Genomic DNA, 20,864 nt, shown 5'->3' with positions numbered 1-20,864 from the left:
AAGAATAAACAAATAGGTGCAGGCTCACGAGGTATGTAAACCAGAACATTCCATTCCTTAGGTCTTTTCAGGTAAATGGTAGAAAAGGTTCATTGCAGCACCTCACAATTACGGCCCAATCCTCTTCACTGCTTCTCTATATCTTTTGTAGAGAGCTTTTTAAGGCCAGTATTTATTTCTGGTTTGGTATTCACACTGAGTGCATGCATCTTCCTTTTCCCATGCAACAGAATGCATTGCAATGGAGCCACCTTACTCACACATACAAAGGAACCTATCCTTATCATAAGTCACAGAGCCTTGTTAAATGACGTCACAGAACACATTCTCTAATTATTGTAGTTCATTTGTCAGAACTCTCTTCTGTGCTTTGTCCATTTAATTATCTGGTGACACGACCTGTCCTTTGTCTTGTCACATAAGTACACAATCTACATTGTTGCTTTTCCAAAAGGTAGAACCACAACCATTTTATCCATTGTACGTGTGGTGAGAGAATGGAGCAATCAGCTTGTAGCCAGGTTTAAGGTCAATTTCTCTGCAAGAAAAAAAATGTCAGAGAGGTTGAAAGCAAATACCCATGAATTTGCTTCAAATATTAATTAATATGTTGAATGAAAAAGTTAATGAAGTTAAAAATCACACAACACCAGGTTATAGTCCAACAGGTTTAATTGGAAGCACTAGCTTTCAGAGCTTTGCTCCTTCATCAGGTGGTTGTCACTTAATAAAGGTGCAACTACCTGATGAAGGAGCAGCACTCCAAAAGCTAGTGCTTCCAATTAAACCTGTTGGACTATAGCCTGGTGTTGCGTGATTTTTAAACTTTGTACACCCCAGTCCAACACCGGCATCTCCAAATCATGACAAAAAAGGTTAATGTTAGTTCTCACCAAGTAAATCTTGTTACAATTATATAAAAATGTGTATTAGCAATGTTAAAATTCCATCATATGATTTAATACGTGGGACTTGAATTGAGATGATTTTGAAAAGGAACTAAAAACACTGGCTTAAAATGATTACAGATATTACCTGACCACTCAAGTGGCTCCATTTCAGGAAATCAGCGTGGATTAGACACGAGACAGCCAAACTGAGATTAACAATTTGTGTTAAGGCAATGAAATCAGCCAACAAAAGGCCTTCATCTCTACCTCATGTTACATCTTCAACAGAATTTTCATGTTGGTGCTGAAACCTCACTGACAACTAGAAAGCCTAAAAACATAACTGCTGAATTAAGGGAATAAACAAATAAAGTTCTATTCTAAAAACCTTTGTCAGACAAGAAAAATTAACCAATAGGACGCAGCACAAAAGACTGATGACTGTCCCTGCACTGAATATAGGAGTTGGGAGGTCATGTTGCAGCTGTACAGAACATTGGTTAGACCACATTTGGAATACTGCATGTAACTTTGGTCTCCCTGCTATAGGAAAGACATTGTGAAACTTGCTGGATTTCAGAAAAGATTTACAAGGATGTTGCCAGGGTAGGAAGGTTTGAGCTATAGATTGGAGGCTGAGGGGTGACCTTAAAGAGGTTTATAAAATCATGAGGAGCATGGATGGGGTGAATAGCCAAGGTCTTTTCCCCAGGGAAGGGGAGTCCAACACAAGAGGGCATAGGTTTAGGGTGAGAGGGAAAAGATTTCAAAGGGACCTAAGGGGAAACTTTTCATGCAGAGGCTGTGCATGTATGGAATGAGCTGCCAGAGGAAGTGATAGAGGCTTTTACAATTACAATATTTAAAAGATATCTGGATGGGTATATGAATAGGAAGACTTTAGAGGGATATGGGCCAAATGCTGGGAAATGGGACTAAATTAATTTAGGATATCTGGTCACCATGGAATAGTTAGACTGAAGAGTGTGTTTCTGTGCTATACATCTTTATGACTACGATTCTATGTGCAAGTACATTCAAATCCCTTCTCTGCTACAGAATTCTGTAATCTCTTTCCTTTTAAGTAAGATCCTGTTTTTCCAATCTTCCTGCCAAAGTGGACAAATCACATTTTCTTACTTTATAGCCTATCTATCAATGTTTTACCCATTTATTTGAGGTATCTATATCCTTTTGTAAATGTATTCTATCCTCCTCTCAAAATGCTTTCATACATGGAACAAACAGAGAAATTCATCAGTTGAAGTTCAGTGTTCTGGCAGCATCTGTGGAAAAAGACTCTTCTTTAGATTTCCAGCATCCACAGTATTCAATTTTTATTTGGGTGTTTAATTCAGTGCCACTACTCTTCTTGGTATGTCAACCTTGATGAGATTCTGGTCTTCCCTCTGACGGGATTTCCGTTTAAATCCTCCAGCTTGTTCCTCTTCATTGCTTTCAATCTCCCTCTGGTCATAACAGTCTCAAAGCATTAATTCTGCTTCTCTCTCCACAGATGCTGCCAGACCACTGAACTTCAACAGCACTTTCTGCTTTTATTTTAGATTACCAGCATTTGCTGTATTATTTTTATTGCTTTCCTGTTTCTGTATTGGCAAGACATTTGTAAATGAGGAATTAGTTTATTTCTAATTGTTGAAAGACTCATTATAATTTTGGATAACTCTATTATGTCTTCCTTTAATTATCTCCATGCTAAAGAAAACAATCAGGTTGTAAAGTTGCTCGCTGAGCTGGTAGATTTGTTCTCAGATGTTTCACCACCAGGCTAGGTAACATAATCAGTGAGCCTCCAGTGAAGCGCTGGTGTTCTGTCCCACTTACTATTTATCTGTCTCGCTTCGTTGTGGTGGGTCATATCATTTCTGGTTCTTTTTCTGAGAGGTTGGTAAATGAGGTCCGAAACAATATATTTGTTAATGGAGTTCCGGTTTGAATGCCATGCATGTCTTTGTATAGCCTGTCCCAGGATGGATGTATTGTCCAGTTGAACTGGTTTCCCTCTTTGTTTGTGTGTATGGATACTAGTGACCTATATTCAACTACAGGAGCAATCACCCCAACATCCACAAACGGAGCTGCATCAGGACATTATTTAAACAAGCCACAACACACTGCAGCACCCACGAACTAAGAGAAGCTGAGAAAAAACAACTGTACAATGTATTCAGGAACAATGGGTGCCTGATAAGTGTCGTCTGCCAATTCCTACACAAAAACCTAAACAGGAAGACACAGCATTCCCAGAGACTCTAGCCATCCTGCATTTACGTTAAAGACATCTCAGACATGATGAATAGACTACTCCGGCCACCAGGCATCATGGTAGCCCAGAAACCTAACACCCCACTGAAACAGCTCCTGTTTAAAGGATTTAAAGGACCCTGTACCAACAACCAGCAGAACAAACATCATATACAAAATATCCTGCAAGGACTGCAACAAACATTACATTGGACAGATGGGCAGGAAATTTGCTACTAATATACATGAGCACCAACTAGTAACCAAAAGATATGACCAACTATCACTGGTATCCATGCACACAGATGAAGAGGGACATCAATTCGACTGGGACAATGCATCCATCCTGGGACAGGCTAAACAAAGACACGCACGGGAATTCCTAGAGGCCTGGCATTCAAACCGGAACTTCATTAACAAGCATATTGATTTGGACTTCATTTACCAACCTCTCAGAAAAAGAACAGGAAGTGATATCACCCACCACAATGAGGTGAGACAGATAAATAGTAAGTGGGACAGAACACCAGTGCTTCACTGGAGGCTCACTGATGATGTTACCTAGCCTGGTGGTGAAATGTCTGAGAACAAACACATCAGCTCAGTGAGCAAACTTATAACCTGATCCACAACATGAGCTACAAATTTTCTCAAAAATTGTAAAGAGAACATTTTCAGATGCCCTAATCTCTGGCTGCCATTGAATTTCTACATCCCTGGCATCATCTGGTAAAGCTCTTCCTGGCTTTGTCATTCTTCGTAAAGTATGGTTTCAGAACTGTCCAGAGTTCTCCTGCTCAGAGCTAAGCAGTGAATTTAAAGACTAAGCATGGATGGCTTCCTTGTTCATGTTTTCACTGTAACACTACAACTCCAACTTTTCTGTTCTTTTCATTAGTTTTACCAACTTGCCTTGCCTTTTACAAGGATTTGTGAATTTTTACCTGTGCATTTATATTTCCACGTTCGGATCTGTGAAGCCTTTTTTGCCTTCATTCACCAGTACAGGTTTCTCAGTCCTTGTGTGCCAAACTAGAATCTATGGGAAGAAAACAATATGGAGGTCAGAATAGACTCCATAATAACACAAAGCCCAATAGAAAATCTTGCTTTGAAGCACTGAGTTTGATGCCTTCTCCTAATCAAAATCGTGTGGAAGTGTTGGAATGTGCCAACAGTGTGGGTTGCAAAAACTAAGTTGTGTATTTTCTCTTTGAAACATTGTGCAGGTTTCTGGACATGAGGGATCCATTTAAAATGAAGCTTCATTTGTCTTCTGAAAAAGCAAAGGCAATACAGTCCTAAAATCATACAACCCATTGTCTCTGTGACAGCTCTTTGAGAGAGCTTTCCAATTAGTCTCACTTCTCTACTCTTTTCTCATAGCCTTGACAATTTCTCCTTTGCAAGTGTGAATCCAATTCCCTTTTGGAAATTATCATTCAAGATGTTTCCACAACCCCTTCAGGCAATGCATTCTAGATCATAACAACTCACTGCATAATTTATTTTTTAGCTCATTCTTCCCAATTGTCAATTATCTTCCAACTGTTTCCTTTGGTTAACAACCTTATGATGCATTAATAATAAGCAATTTGTGGAATAATTTGACATTATTAGGTCACCAGCATTACTTAGTGAGATCCAATAAGGTACATTGTCTTCCATGTATCAATGGTTTGATACAACAACCTGCTGTACCAACGTGATTTGCCATACAGTGATAGATTACGGGTTCTTGTAATTGCCTGAACACCCAAAGGAGGTATTATGTGCAGGCAAATCTTTTCCTGTGCGCCCCTGAAGTCATAGATACTCAAAACCAAGAAACTTTGTGATCTTTGAGCATACGGTAACAAAAGGCCACATGTGAAACCTATTGGAGTTTGTCAACTCTTTTTCTCTGGGAAAATTTCATTTTTGTTTTCATTGCAGCAACTCTGTAATCTAATAAAGAAATAACTTTTGTTTTGAAACAACATACGCACGACCATTCAGCAGCTCTTAGCCTTTGCTATCAAAAGAAAACATGCAGCCCCGTCATCAATAGCCTAATGCAAATGAATTATTAAAGGTTTGCATCCAATATATCAATACGATAACTAAGCTACCCCATCTTTTAAACAAGACTTTCAGCTGAGTCGATCCCATAATATTATTTTGAAGATGACCACACTTGTAATCCTTAGTGTCTTGGCTATTATCTATCCCTCAATTAACCTCAGTGAAACAGATTATTTGGTCTTTGTCATATCCCTTTTTGTATGAGTTTGCTTTGCACAAATTGATGGCTATTAGTCTTTCTTTCTATCACTTAAAGTCACTGTCACACATCTTTCATTTGAATGTCAATGATGTTTTGGGGTGTTTTAGGGTGTATTTGGACTTGTTGTAGCAGGGCTATTCTGGCTTGAACTAAACCGAACACGGAAGAAAAGTAAATTACTAAAATTATACAATTATGGGAAATGTGTGTGACATCATGTCACAGGATCATACTGTAAAAGGTTGAAGAGAGAAAAAAAATACACAAAGTCACTGCATCTGTAATAATCTGCAAGATTATATTTAGAAAAAAATGTAAATCTAAATTGAAATGTGTGTGACATCATGTCACAGGATCATACTGTAAAAGGATAAAAGGTTGAAGAGAGAAAAAAAATACACAAAGTCACTGCATCTGTAACAATCTGTAAGATTATATTTAGAAAAAAATGTAAATCTAAATTCCCTGCTAAAGGAAGGATGTGGTGAAACCTGAAAGGATTCTAAAAAGGTTTACAAGGATGTTATTTGGGTTGAAGGGTTTGATCTATAGGGAGAGGGTGAAAAAGCTGGGGTTGTTTTCCCTGGAGTGTTGGAGGCTGAGTGGTGACCTGATAGAGGTTTATAAAATTATGAGGAGCATGGATAGGGTAAATAGACAAGGTCTTTACCCGAGGATGGGGAGTCCAAAACTGGAGGGTATAGGTTTAGGATGAGGAGGGAAGATTTAAAAAGGACCTAAGGGGCAACTTTTTCATGCAGAGTGTTGTGCGTGTATGGAGTGAGCTGCCAAAGGGAGTGATGGAAGCTGGTACAATTACAACATGTAAAAGGTATCTGGATGGGTATATGAATAGGAAAGGTTGAGAGGGATATGGGCCAAATGCTGGCAAATGAGACTAGTTTTATCTTGGATATCTGGTTGGCCTGGGTGAGTTGGACCAAAGAGTCTGTTTCTGTGCTGTAAATCTCTGATTCTATGACCATAAATTAAGATAAATCTCTTGCCCAATATTAGGACTTGAACATCCTATATTCACTTTTTTTTAAATGGGATGTCACTAACTGGTCCAGCACTCATTGCCAATCCCTAACTACCGAAGGCAGTAGCCAGTCAACCACATTGGTATGGATCTGGAGTCACGTGTAGGCCAGACAGACTAAGAATAGCAGTTTACTTCCCTCAAGGATATTAGTGAAATAATTTTTTTAAACAATCATTGCATGGTCACTATTAGGCTAACGTTTTATTCCATATTTTTATTGAATTCAAACTCTAACAAGGTGGTATTCAAATACTGGTCCTGATAATGTTAGCCTGTATCTCTGGTTTACTCTTACCTCCCACAGAAATGAGTTATAAATTTATCCATGCATTAGTCTGATTTCTTTTATTGGATAAAAGCCATTGAAAGTGAAAAAAAGTGAATGTGTTTTATTTTTTAAAAAATGTTTCAAAGACTATAAACATAGGACAGGTTAATCAGGATGAAGAAATTGACAAATTTGTGGAGAATCCTTTCTCAGAATGTTCAAGTAAAAGAGTCCTGCAAAACAGGTATCTTTCTCCTGTATGCTGTTGGGGTACACAATGTTCTGGAAATAGAATTGAAGTTCATTTGGAAAATGATTTCGAATATTAAATATTACAGCAGATAAAAAGGAAACCAGGAATGTGATATTGTAGAAAGAGAGCAGATATGAATAATGTCAATTTTAGAATGTATTAATGCCACTAGATTTTAACTGAGCTAAATGGCTTTTTATTCACCAGGGACATACAGAGTAATTTGTTTCTTATTCACAGTGTATGCGCCACCACAGTCTGGACAATTTCACTTTGACAAATTATAATGTGAGGAAAATGAATGTTCCCAGGCTCCTAAACCCAGGAGGTTGGTGCTTTGAACACAGAATTGGAGGAAATATGATACAAACTTTAAAGTATTTGTTGCAGTGGAAAGGTGAGCAAGGGGAAAGGTTTTGTTTGATACCAAAGAGATGGTTGATGATACTGAGGCCATGTTGCTCTGATTTATACTGTGTATGTCATGCTTTAAAGTGGCAGAATGAATCACTGTAGTATTCTGCTGGAAATTACATCATGCATGTGAACAGTAAAAGAATAAATTAAAGCATAACATTTGATATAAATCTTTAAAATCATTAACTTATTTTCCACACATCATCTTTCCCAAAGTCACCATAATCTCTTTTTTCTTCTCTGCAATGATTCTGTCTGTATTGAGATTGGAGAGACAAGCTAGAATTAAATTAGTACAGACATCAGAGAAAGGCAACTTATTGGCTGAACTGACTATGTAGAGAGTGATAAGAATAGCAGTCCATCTTTTGATGAATAAGTAATGTTACAGGCATATGGCATTGTTGGAACCAGTATGCAAAGTTTCCTTTCCAGTATGCTATTTTCCCCTCATTTTTTTCCCCTCTCTCTCTCAAGGCTACTCATTTTGTACTGGAGTCATCCAAAATGCTATTCTTCATTTCTGAACCTACATCTGCTTGCCTATAGGAGGCAACAGTGCTCAATCTCTACTGGTATTCTCAAAGGTGCACTTCCATCAATTGATTTTGGCAATTGGCAATGGAAATCTGACTCAACCTTCCTATCCGTAAACACTGGAGCCAATTGTTGCCTTACTGGCATTGACAGATGAGATCAGGTAACACAGACAAACAACCTACCTCCTCTGAGCAGCTCAGTTATTTACTGCCTTAGCTAGGAAAGTGCTCCAAATATTTTCACAGAGGCAACACCTAATGGGTGTTGTAGCCACAGGCAATGTGTGAGTGCAATGTTATTACCTGGAATGTTCATAATTATTGACTTTCTCTGTGATGGGCACTAGCTTCTTTTGGAACTTCTGCATGTATAGTCAATCTGCCAGTAACATAGCAAAACTAAAGTATGATGTCTGAATTGGAACATCTTTTAGTATGAAAGATAACTTTCCAAATGGAGATTAGAGATCATTCATTTTCTGTGCTTCTAATACTGCATTTTCACATGAAACAAAATGTGCAATCTTAGTGCATCTTTGCATGATTGGGCATACCAGCATTTATTTGATATAACTGTCTCAGTGTTGATAAACAGCGTAAAAAAGGGTCTATTTCCTATCTTCTTCTGTACAATGCATCTTGACTGTTCATTTAGATGGCTCATTATGAGTAAGAATCTTCCACTTGGAAATAGTTGAATGTTCTTGTGAACTTGCCTGAAACACTGCTTCATAAGCTGAGCCACGAGCTGAGCTCTTCTACTTTTAAGGTTTTCTCTGTTTGCTCAGTTGCTGAGTGGATGTCATTTCTCATACTTATGTTGAGCCTTACGGGTTACCCTTCCCTGTTAGAACTGTTTGGATTGGTATAATATCAGGGTTGCTGCATATTTTATCAGATATCCACAAATATAAATACAATGAACATATTTAGAGCAGACTGTCAATTAAGTGAGGTACAAGTGTTTGACCACAACTTCAGTAAACCAAGTGAGCAAACAGAAACATTCCAACAGATATAGCAGGATATAAGGTTAGGTGGATTGGCCAATTGCTATATTGCCCATAGTGTCTAGGGATGTGCAGGCTAGCCATGGGAAATGCAGGGTTACAGGGATAGAGTACAGTGGGAGTGGGTCTAGGTGGGATGCTCTTCAGAGGGATGGTGTGGACTCGATGGGCTGAATGGCCTGCTTCTGCATTGTAGGGAGTCAATGATTCTATGATAAGCTGTAAGAAATTTCTGCAGGGAATAAAATGTTATGAACAATTAAACTTGAGCTTGACTTGACAGCAGCCCGTATGGCAGCAATAGGAGTTTTCAGAGAAGACAATGGCACAGTGAAGAGAATAAACCATGTAATTTTCTGCAGAAGTTTAAAGCAACCCAGTGTTTGGCTGCAATCATCTCCTTTGTTTCAGGTAAATGATAGAAAAATTGACAGACATTCTAATTACTGATGTATAAGCACCCATTTATCTCCTGCACTTTCTGAAAAATTATATTTTCCTTTATGCCCTACGAAGTGTTGCGAGATTGTACTGTCAAAATTGATGCTCTCACCTTCCAAACATCTGTAGCTTGTCAGCATCATTATTAGATCCTTATAGTTTATTCAAGGAATGCTCGTAACTTAACTTAGCACTGTGTTAATGAAACCCCTTCCTCTACCATTTTTCTCTTCATTCTTTCTGTGGGTATTACAGGCAGAACTAGCATTTGTTACCCATCCCTAATTGCCCTTGAACTAAGTGGCTTGCTGCATCATTTCAGCAGCCTGTATGGTCAACTAAATTTTAATGTAGTTGCATATATCAAATTGCCACAAATATATCATTCCATTTTTCTTTATGTTCTTATGAAGCGTTTGGCAATAAATCATGAAAAAACTGGCAGCCTGCGCTTTGACTCTTCCATTTTTCCAAACAAAGTAAATACGTCATCACTGAGACCCGTCCATTATTTCATTAGGAAGGAAAGAATCAGAATATGAACCATCTCATATTTCTTCCTGTGACCATCCATCTAGCAGCTAACCTAGAAAAGGGAAGATCATGAACTTTAATAAAGCAAACATTCTCAGTTATGGATTTTCGGTATAGAAAATAATGCTGCTGTTTTTGAGCCTACCTAAAAATAGCTTTTTGTAGTCACATGCATGGTGTGCGCTAGTATTTTGGAAGTTAAAATTCTTTAGATTACTTTGCATTGATGACTTTTTAGTATTACATGAGATTAACTATAAATTGATTTAAGGTTTTATTAGATAAATCACCGAGGAAATATTCTGATACTATTAAAAATGATATGAGGTATCTGAGGTACATTAATTGCTAACCAATTATAACACACTTGTCAACTTATGGACCAATAATAATAATTGTTAACTCCATAAACCCCTCATGATAGCACAAATTAATACTACATTTTCTAGACACAGTTGGACTGAACAGCATTGCTTTGAGTGTGAAGATGAATATATAATTGATTTAGCTTTAGTTCAGTGGTAGCATTCTTGCCTAGTGACATGATCATAAGTTCAAATCTCACTCCAATGTCTCAGCATTGTATTCAGGGACTACTATATTATTCAAGGTGCTGGCCAGGACTATCCATTATGTAGTGCTACACGTTTCTGCACAGTCCACCTAAAATTAGCCAAACTTCAGCAAGGATTGCAGAATTGTAAGCACAAATTGCAGCTGTTGTAAATTGAGGTTTTTGCTATTTTCACACTAACTTAAAAAAATGCAACATGACCCTACCCACACAACTGACCACTACCCCCACCTCCTGGATCACAATCACTATGATATATTCCCATTAGTCAAACTCTTCTGGGCCCTTGAGGAGGCTTTTAGAGTCATAGAGCTGTACAGCACAGAAACAGACCCTTCAGTCCAAAGCTGATTCGTTTGGGTGCAAGGGGATGTAAAGACACTGATTATGATTCTATGATTCTATAACTTTTCTATGATTGTGTGACTATGAATACCAAAATAACAGCAAATGGTTCTGCACTTCTTTTCTATTTAAAGAAGTTTGATGTCGTTCTGGCCTCCTAGACCAGTTATATGACCACTACCCCATCACTTCCCCAAATCCACTTGAGAGTGCAGCTTGACCCTTGGTTTAACAAGTGTATTTGTCACTCAGGACTGGGTAATGTTTCGCTTTAGAACACAATCAATAATCTGGCTCAAAATGTGGCCAAAATTGCAGTACTTTCAGATGCCTGATGCCAAATTACATACATGCTGTTTTCTAGACACTGGGATTAGAAGTACCTAACTGAGCCAAGACCTTACATATCAGGAAATATTCATTAAACAAAACTTAGAAAGAAAAATGTGTACTAATAATTTACTTGATTATGCTGCTTCTTGGCACATTTTAAGTCTGATGTTAAGCAAATGAGTTTGAGTGGAAATGTGAGAGAATTTAAGAAAAGTTCTTATCAAAAGTACTGCAATTTTGGCCACATTTTGAGCCAGATTATTGATTGTGTTCATTACCCAGTCCTCACTGACAAATACACTTGTTAAACCAAAGGTCAAGCTGCACGCTCAGATGAATTTGGGGAAGTGGTGGGGTGAAGGTCATGTAACTGATCTAGGAGGCCAGAACGACATCTAATGTTCTGAGACCAAATGGGTTTGAATACCACCTTTGCAGGTGGTGACATTTGAATACATTAAAAATACAGAATTAAAAATAAGGTAACCTAACAGTGACCATACGACCTCTTCATTATCATTAAAACCCATCAGGTTCAGTAATGTCCTTGAGAAGAGAATCTATCATCCTTCATCTGCCCTGACTTACATGTGACTCCTGACCCACAGCAATGTGGTTGTCTCTTAACTGCCCTCTGAGCATGGACAATAAATGCTGGCCTAGTCAGTGATACCCATGTCCCATGAATAAAAAACGAAATAGGAAAATCACATGACAATATTTAAAAAAATAGCAGGTGAGCTCTGCCAGTGTCCTGTCCAATATTTATCATTCAGATATTACTTTAAAAGTTAAATTAACTTGCCTATTATCACATTGCTGTTTGAAGACCTTCATTGTGTGCCAACTGGCTGCTGTGTTTGCCTACAAAACAACAGTGACTATATTTCAATAAATAATCACTTGTTTGTAAAATGCTTTGGATGTCCTTTGGGCAAAAATGGTGCTAAAGTCTTCCTTTGCAAATATACATTCTTTTCTACAACCTCAACAGTAGGTGTGATTTATATATATAGGATCTACCTTAGTGCAATTGGCTGCTTTAGGTTCCAGGTCATTTAGTGTCACCAACTCTCGTAGAAGACTACTTTCTTGATAGCCACCCTTTACTCCACGCAGCTTGAAGTAAGCTTGAGGTCTCTGCAGGATTAATCGAAGGTTTATTGCAAACCCTGCCATATCAATGGCAAATGGTCTGTGTGGATCAAACACTGTTTTCCATCCATAAACTTTTCCCATTGCATTCACTTTTGGAGATTCATAACGGAGTCCACCCACAAAGGCAACAGGCCAGACTGAGACTTTCCTTGTGGCACGCATCTAATGGAAAGTGAGGAAAAAAAAAGTGGTAACATGTTCTGTTCATGGAAATCAAGTCAACAGAATTACCATCAAAATGTATTTAAAAAGTTAGTCCTTTATGTATTTTAATAGCATGTAATATGCAATCAAAGCTTCAATCAAAATGAATCTCTATTTAGTTAGCATGATTGGAAGATGTGACTCAAGATCAGAATACTTTCATTTTGGATATGTTTTATCTTCTCTTTAATGTCACAAACCATGTAATATCAGTAAAGATTTTCACATTTGCAGTTATCCAGATGACAATAATTCATTGTATTTATGAACTTTTTAAAATCCATATGCAATACGGGTATCACTGGAAAGGCCAGCATGTGTTGCCCATTCCTAATTGCCCTTGAACTGAAAGAGCCTTTTCAGAGATCAGTACAAAGTGAACCACATTATTCTCAGTCTGGAACTGCATGTAGCACAGATCAGGTGAACATTGCTGATTTCCCTCCCTGAATAAAATATAAATTATCAGGTTACTTTTCCAGATAATTTATGGTGGTTTCATGACACCATTATTGATCATAGCTTTATATACACACATATCAGTTGAATTTAAATTCTGCCATGGTGGGATTTGAGTGCAAAATGACTACTTAAGATAACAGCGTTGGTATGAAAATAATTGTAGAAAATACATACACATATACATTAAGTTGCAATGTGATGCAGTCAACATTGTATTTTTTATTATCCTATTTATTTGTTTTTATGTATCTGTAACATAGGCATTTCGCCCTTCCTTGAATTCACTCAGCACTGCTCTACCTCAGTCTTGAAACATTAAATCACAGAATTTATTTGCTTTGCTGAATCTTATATAGGAATCTGTAACAATATGGCAGCAATTGACCTGAGAGCATAACCTTAGAGTAAGGGATCGCCCATCTAAGACAGACATAAGGAGTATTTTTGTTTTCACAAAGGGGAGTGAATTCTTTGGAATTTTCTACCTCAGAGAGCTGTTGAGACTCATTCTTGAAGAATCTTCAATTACTGATTAAAAATCTGTCTATCTGAGTCTTGAAGAATTTTAATTTAAACATAAAACACATAACAAAAGGTGTAAGAAAATGGTTTCATATTTTATGGAAGTGCATTCAGAGGGGACAGGATTTCTGTCCTGTTGCTGGTAAAGTTGAAGTAAGCCCACTTCCTAAAACAAAAGCCTAATTCTGCCGAGTTGTGGCAGGTGACCCAATGTTGATGTCTTTGCTCCAACATTCTAGTGGATGCCTAACCAGCATTGCAGCTCTACCCACATATGCTTGTATCTGAGGAAGATTTTCCATCGATCCTCATGATTTCTGGGCTTGGAAGAGGTGCCCAGTCTAGAATCTATTCCTTGAACACCACAAAAACCTGAAATGACCAAACCAACATTCTGTGCAATGGATACTGGCAAACTGTGCATGGGTCAGTCATCCTAACAATCTGAGGCAATACAAAACATGAAAGTCACAAATCAAGATTTGAGCATTCCATCTTAATTGACAATCTAAAGCAATACTCAGGGTTAGCCACAATGTTTAATGCTTTGGGGATGAAACCACACAGAATAGCGGCTTTTCTCTTCATTACAGTTTGTGGAAAATAAAATTACAGGGTATACAATGTGTTGTTGACATGTTTTTGTCCTTGCACATGGTAACCAAGAGCAATTTTGTTTCTGTTATCCCTCTTAATGAGGATCTGCTCTGGCTGTACACAGCAGAAGAGCTCAGAATTCTCCACGTGATCTGACTAGCATTCTCTCCTCAGTTCAAAACACCAAAACTTCCATTTTGTTTTCTGTTTGTGAAATTTGTTGTGTGTAAATAATTCACCTCCTTCACCTTCATAACAACAACTTGCTTTCTGGTCAAGTTTTCATCTCAACCAACTAAGTGATATTCTGCTTCAAGATCTTGATCCAGTTGATTAGAGTTTCACAGTCTAGTTATCCAGTGTAAGGTACTGCAGCTAAAGGGGTGCTACTGCAACTCAATGAAAATCCATTCACTTACACGGAGTTAACATCAGGCTCGAAGATTATCTATTTTGTTGTTTTGAGGAATCCTTACATTATTGAAGGTATATTGTCAAAATATAAATGAGAAGAGTCAATAGGTTCAACTTTGATGACCAGACTCTCATGAAAGAGCATGATAACTGTTAAAGGTGCAAAGTTAGGTGCAATATTAGTGAAAAACAAATGATGAGAATATGATACATTTGTCACTGTCTCATTACCATATTTATCATTATCCTGGCATTGTGGACCATAAAGCATTGTGATTTATGCAAGCTACATTACATATTGTTATGATCGTAATTGGTTGAACATTGTTTTTCAAGTTGAGGCATAATGATGCATATCCTGCTCAAAGTGTAGATGAGCTTGTGAAAGCTAGCCTTACAACTTTATTCCTGACTTGGCTACTGTTTTGAGGTAAAAACTGCATGTCATCATAAAGTAAAAATCATCTGTAATGGGTCAACGCACAACCAAGCTTCATAAAATATATCAAAGAGCTTCTAACTTTCAAATGTTGATATAGATGGCAGATACTGGAATCATAAAGTGGACCCAGAAGATCAGTTTTATGTAGTTGTGTGTGCTTAAAGCACCAATCAGGAATTGCATTCAAGTTAATGCTCCCATGGGATTTTCCATAATGTCCTTATATGTAGACTGCATTTTGCTGTTGTCGGAAAAATGCATTTTGTTCTTTTATTGAGAAACCTAAAGGAATAACAATGGCAATGTAGAGGACATTAACAATGATAAAAGAAAGAGTTGAGATAACAAGGTTAATCAAGAAATAAATTATAGTTTATGTCTAGCTTGAAAATAATAAATCTTAATGAATGTCACTGAAAAAGAACAGTTTCTTAATATTTAGCAGAAAAGTAAAGCAAATGCATTAATTTAACATCAAAGTCAAGGGAGGTATCACAACTCTCTAAGTAGATTATTGTAAAAGCTGTGTAAAATTAAGTTATTTTCAGTAATTGATACCTCTGACCTGAAAAAGCAAGTGAGGAATTAAATTATATTTTGCTTAATTATGGCTGCTTATAAAACAGGTTCTGGAGGGAAGAAGTTATATGGACAGATCAAAAGTAAGGATATTGTTTTATGGTTGCTGTTTGATGACTCAAACTAATACAAAGCCAGGCTAAACATAGGAAATATGTTTTAAGGGAATAAAAGCTTTTACTCAAAGACATAGCTATGTTTTAAAATGGCTTAAGTTTGTAACAAAGTTTGTAATATATACTTGGGAATAGGCTCTCTACTTAGTTTATAATCTTGTGTTTTTTAATTTTCTTAGACGTATTATTTGGGGAATTTGCGATGACAACTAATCACTGGGTGGTGACACCACATTATCTAGGCAGATGAAAAAATGATTCCAACGTATCGTTGTTACAGTCTAGGAGAAGAGAGATAAGCTGATGTAAAAGGTACAAGCTTTAAAAAAAGATTGGAATGTTAATGGATGAATGAGGAGACATTAAGAAGTGGCATCATAAAGATCGACTGTACCTTTAAAGAAAACAGTCAGAAATTAAATATGTTACCTAGCCAATCCTGGATCAACCGGAATGTTTCATGTCATGTTGATACACTAATAAGCCCACTTTTGTTGAAATAGCAAAATCATAGGAACAAGAGTAGAACATTCAGCCCCTTGAACCTTTCCCCCATTCATTGAGATCATGGCTGATCCCTGCCTTTGGTCCATATCCTTTCATGTCTTTGCTTAACAAACATTTATTTTCTCAGATTTAAAATTTGATCCAGCATCCACTGTCTTTTGTGAAAGAGAGTTCCGTATGTCTACCACCCTTTGTGTGTAGAAGTTCTGCCTAACACCTTTTCCAGAATAGTCTCATCTCAATTCTCAGACAATGTCACCTAGTTCTAGAATCCTCACCCCATGGAAATAGTTTATCTTTATTGACTCTTGTCTTTTCCTGTTAATATTTTGAAAACTTTAATCAAAATCACCTCTTAACCTTAATTTGTATAATCTCTCCTCATAACTCAACCACTGAAGTCCAGATATCATTCTTGCAAATCTATATTGTACTCCCTCTAAGGCCAATATATCGTTCTTGACAAAGGGTCAGTTAGACTCGAAACGTCAGCTCTTTTCTCTCCTTACAGATGCTGCAAGACCTGCTGAGATTTTCCAGCATTTTCTCTTCTGGCTATCGTTCTTAATGGTGTGATGCCTAGATCTATTCAGAGCACTCAAGGTGGGGTTTAACCAGAGTTTGCATTCTTATATTTCTATCCTCTAGATGTAAAGGCCAGCTTTCCATTAGCTGTTTTGATTATTTTCTGTTCATTTTATTTTAAATGCATCTATGCATCAAAACTCCCAAGTTTCTTTGGATATCCACTATCTTGAACTTCATACCATCTAGCAAGTACCCTGATCTATTGTTTCTCTGTCCAAATGAATAAAATCAAAATGACAGACATTTTGAATGAACATGTAAGCTATTCTGATTAACTAGAGGTCATTTGGCCCAGCAGAGCTTTCCATCTAGGCAACATATACTATTATTCTAACATGACCCACTATCACATGACTGTAAGCAATGTTAAGTTCATACTGCTGCCTCCCTTGAGACAAATCAAGTATTGTTGATAACATTTCTGTGACCATATGTTTCCTTTCCTAACAGATATCACTCTTGACCCTCTTAGAAATCAACGCTGAATTAGTAACCTGATCTTGGATACCCTTGCATGTATCATTTGTCCTATAGCTTATGGCAGGGTTGTCAGGGCAAGGGCAGGCAGAAGATACTTTCTCAAATTCAGTCTATAGATATTTTATTCTCTCCTGTGGCCCTTTGTTCATTATTAAGGTTCATAATTCATTCTTAAGTTCCACTATTTTGAAGACTGCATCATGTTTCCTTTCAGCCTTTTCTCCAGGAAAATGTGAATTGAATGTCTTGAACTTGATCTACCTACCATTCTCCAGAATGCAACACATACATACACAAAATTATATAACCTGGTTCAGATTGAGATCCAATGGTTTGCAGATGCAACCAGTTGTAATTTGAGTTTATCAATGGATTCATACTGATAGGATATTTTCTGTGTTCAACTCCTCTTTCATGTTGCATACATTTAATTTTTTTATTCATTTATTGGATGTGGATATCAACAATAAGGCCAGTATCTATTGACTATCCTCAGTTGCCCTTGAGAAACTGGTAGTAAGCCAACTTCTTGAACTACAGAAAGCAGCTTGATACAATTTAATGGCTTACTGCAGAGTAAGTAGGAGTCTATTGATGACCAGAGTGACGTATAGGTCAAACAGATAAGGACAGCATGTTTTCTCTCCCTTAGGTAATTAATGAATTAGATGATGTTTCTTTCAAATCATTCAGTAGTTTTAGTGTCATGATACTAACATTTTTATCCCAGATCTATTTAATTAACCAAACTTAAATTCCCTAGCTGCCATGTGGCTTTTGTAATCTCATCTCTGGACAAATAGTCCAGTAAAATACTCACTTTCTGGCAATGCCTAAGCATTGTCTACATGTGTCCACATTATTTTACTCCTTCAGTGTAATTGAACCAAGACTCTCTGAAGAGAATCAATAAACTTTACCCTTCTTAACTATCCCTACAACCTCGTATCATCTCCAAACTTAGTTAAACTATTTCACCCATACCCTACTCCATATAATTTACAAATAATTTGATCAGAAAACTCAGGGCAAGTTTATTAATGTTCCTTAGTTATTTTGTCCCTTCATCAATAGACTTTATCTCTGGATAAAGTAGAATTTGCTCATACTCATTGACAATCCTTACTAGTCTCAGACGTGAAACTTCACTGAATGCCTTTGAAAATTCAAGTAAACTACATTTACTAGATGCTGATGTGTAATGTATTTTTAAACCAATGGGCAAATGTGGGAAGACACATAACAATGGCATAAGTGTAAAATGGGAGATATGTTATAAATATGTACAGTTGGTACAGAACCCTTCTCTAGTCATAGAGTCATAGAGATGACAAGGTTTTCTGCCATTATTGTGTGCAGAGAAAATTACTTCTCAGAGTGTGTACACTAGAGAATGCAGCTTATAGGGGATAATCATCTAATTTACACAACAGACACATGCCAGGTGTACAGCGATTGTTTGCAGCTGAGGGAGAACATGAACAAATAAAGACTGGAAATGGATACAGTATGTGTTGCACAACAGATAGGAATATTTAAGTCTGTAAACTGGGAGTTCAGATGATGTTTTTAAACAACTTCACTTCTGCCAAGGCTTGGGACATAATCAGAATCTAAACAGGATCCTCGATAGGAGCGAAAGTAACAGAGTAATTGTTATGGGGGACTTTAACTTCCCCAATATTGACTGGGAATACTATAGTTCAAGTAGTTTAGATGGGTCAGATTTTGTTCAATGTGTGCAGAAGGGTTTTCTGACACAATATGTAGACAGGCCAACAAGGGGCGATGCTACATTGGATTTGGTACTGGTGAATGAACCCGGCATGGTGTTAGATTTGGAGGTAGGTGAGCACTTTGCAATAGTGACCATAATTTGGTTATATTTACAATAGCAATAGGCAGGGAACGGCCTGCCTGCGACCGTAATAGACTCGCCGACGCTAAGGGCATTTAAATGGGCGTTGGACATACATATGAATAATAATGGAACGGTGTAGATTAGATGGGTATCAGATTAATGTCACAGGTTGGCGCATCATCGCGGGCCGAAGGGCCTGTACTGCGCTGTAACGTTCTATGTTTTATGTAAACTCAGGACACAAACTTGTCACTTGTTCTAATTACAATCAGGCAATATTAAGACATTGAGCTTACCTCTTCAAACAACTCTAAACTGTAAGTGTTGTCATCGTCTGCGAAATATATGATCCCTTGCTGCGTGTTGTTTAAATTGAACATTTCCCGAAGCCATCTTAGTGCCAGGTTTCTTTGCATTGTGCCACGTGGGAAACGAGGATCTCGAATATCTCCTCTCAGTTTGTAACTGCGTGGTGTCTCTACATTCAAGTGTGTGTAGTTAAGGCCCGTCTCCTTGAGGAGTTGGGTCACCAGTGTTGTTCTTCTCTGTGCATCCTCCACCACTATCCAGTGGAGATTAGGCACATGTAGTAGGGTGTTAGCAACCCTTGTCAGTTCTGCTTTCTGTACAGGCCTGCTATAAGTTGGAGTGATGACATGAATTGTGGGGAGGATATCCGACCAGGGAGGAGGCCGTGTGTAAACATACTCTGTCCTTATCACCTCCACAATATCCTTATCTGACGGACAATATTCCTTGGAACCTGATGATTGACCAAGATCTCTGCGGTTGCCATTCTCACTCCCATCATCTGAAAAAGGTAATTCATGGTTATGTTTTTGTAAACTTTAAAATGACTGAATACATGAGTTTTTGATAATTCATCTATGTATTTTGTTCACAGCAAAATGTGAACTCAGACTCTACCACTAGATGGCACTCCACATTAAGCCATCCATTAGTTGTGTCATACGTATCATATTTCTGTGCAATATGATATATCATGATCACACTTGTACTTATGTTGCATATTATCAGATCAAAATAAATCAAACCACTTCAGCAAAGGAATTATTTTTGAAATGCAATTCTAAAAGCAGTAATAGTAAAATTATTGTTGGTCTGGATATCTGAAAAAGATAAAGTATTGGAGAAACTCAGCAGGTCTCAAGAAGATTCATATTGGAGTCAAAATATTAATTGCTTTTTTCTTTTGACAGGTAATGCCAGACTTGCTGAATTTCTCCTGCACTTCTTTATTTTATTACTAATAGCAGTAGCTATTCTGGACAAGGGGATGAACATCACTTTTATGTGGTGATATTGACTTGTATATCAGGAGAACTCCATCTTCTTAGTAATAGAATGGGATCTTTAACATCAACCTGAATGACCACATTGGACTTTGCCTTATTGCCCCCACTGTTAAGATGATTGACAGTGAGGAAAAAGGTCTTAGGTTACAGGCGGGTCTAGATGGAGAGATCAGGTGGGCAGATCAGTGGCAAACGAAATTTAACCTGATAAGTGTGAGGTGGTGTACTTTGGAAGAGGTAGCAAGAGAAGGAACTTCTCAATGAATGGCAGATCAATAAGTATCTCAGAGGAAGCAATGGATCTTGGGTGCTTGTCCACAGATCCCTGAAGGTGACAGGATAGGTCAAGGGATAGTTAAGAAGGCAGGAGAAAGTGAGGTCTGCAGATGCTGGAGATCAAAGTTGAAACTTTATTGCTGGAACAGCACAGCAGGTCAG

General features: G+C 37.5%; 1 protein-coding gene across 4 annotated transcripts in view; it reads right to left on the bottom strand.

The window, feature by feature from the left end:
- Positions 1–297: 297 nt before the first annotated feature.
- The window catches only part of LOC122540699 (galactosylgalactosylxylosylprotein 3-beta-glucuronosyltransferase 1-like), a 171,565-nt gene continuing 150,998 nt past the window's right edge, over positions 298–20,864 (bottom strand). For all 4 annotated transcript variants that reach the window (XM_043676812.1, XM_043676811.1, XM_043676813.1 and 1 more), the window contains 4 exons: positions 19,407–19,921; positions 12,204–12,500; positions 4,100–4,194; positions 298–538 (listed from right to left, as the gene is read on the bottom strand). In XM_043676812.1, coding sequence (XP_043532747.1) covers positions 4,108–4,194; positions 12,204–12,500; positions 19,407–19,921 — 899 coding nt within the window. In that variant the 3' untranslated portion in view covers positions 298–538; positions 4,100–4,107. The remainder of the gene's footprint in view (positions 539–4,099; positions 4,195–12,203; positions 12,501–19,406; positions 19,922–20,864) is intronic.

Source organism: Chiloscyllium plagiosum, chromosome 35, assembly GCF_004010195.1.
Source record: "Chiloscyllium plagiosum isolate BGI_BamShark_2017 chromosome 35, ASM401019v2, whole genome shotgun sequence".
In the NCBI taxonomy this organism is placed as follows: Eukaryota; Metazoa; Chordata; class Chondrichthyes; order Orectolobiformes; family Hemiscylliidae; genus Chiloscyllium; species Chiloscyllium plagiosum.
This window is presented reverse-complemented; position numbering and strand designations above follow the sequence as displayed.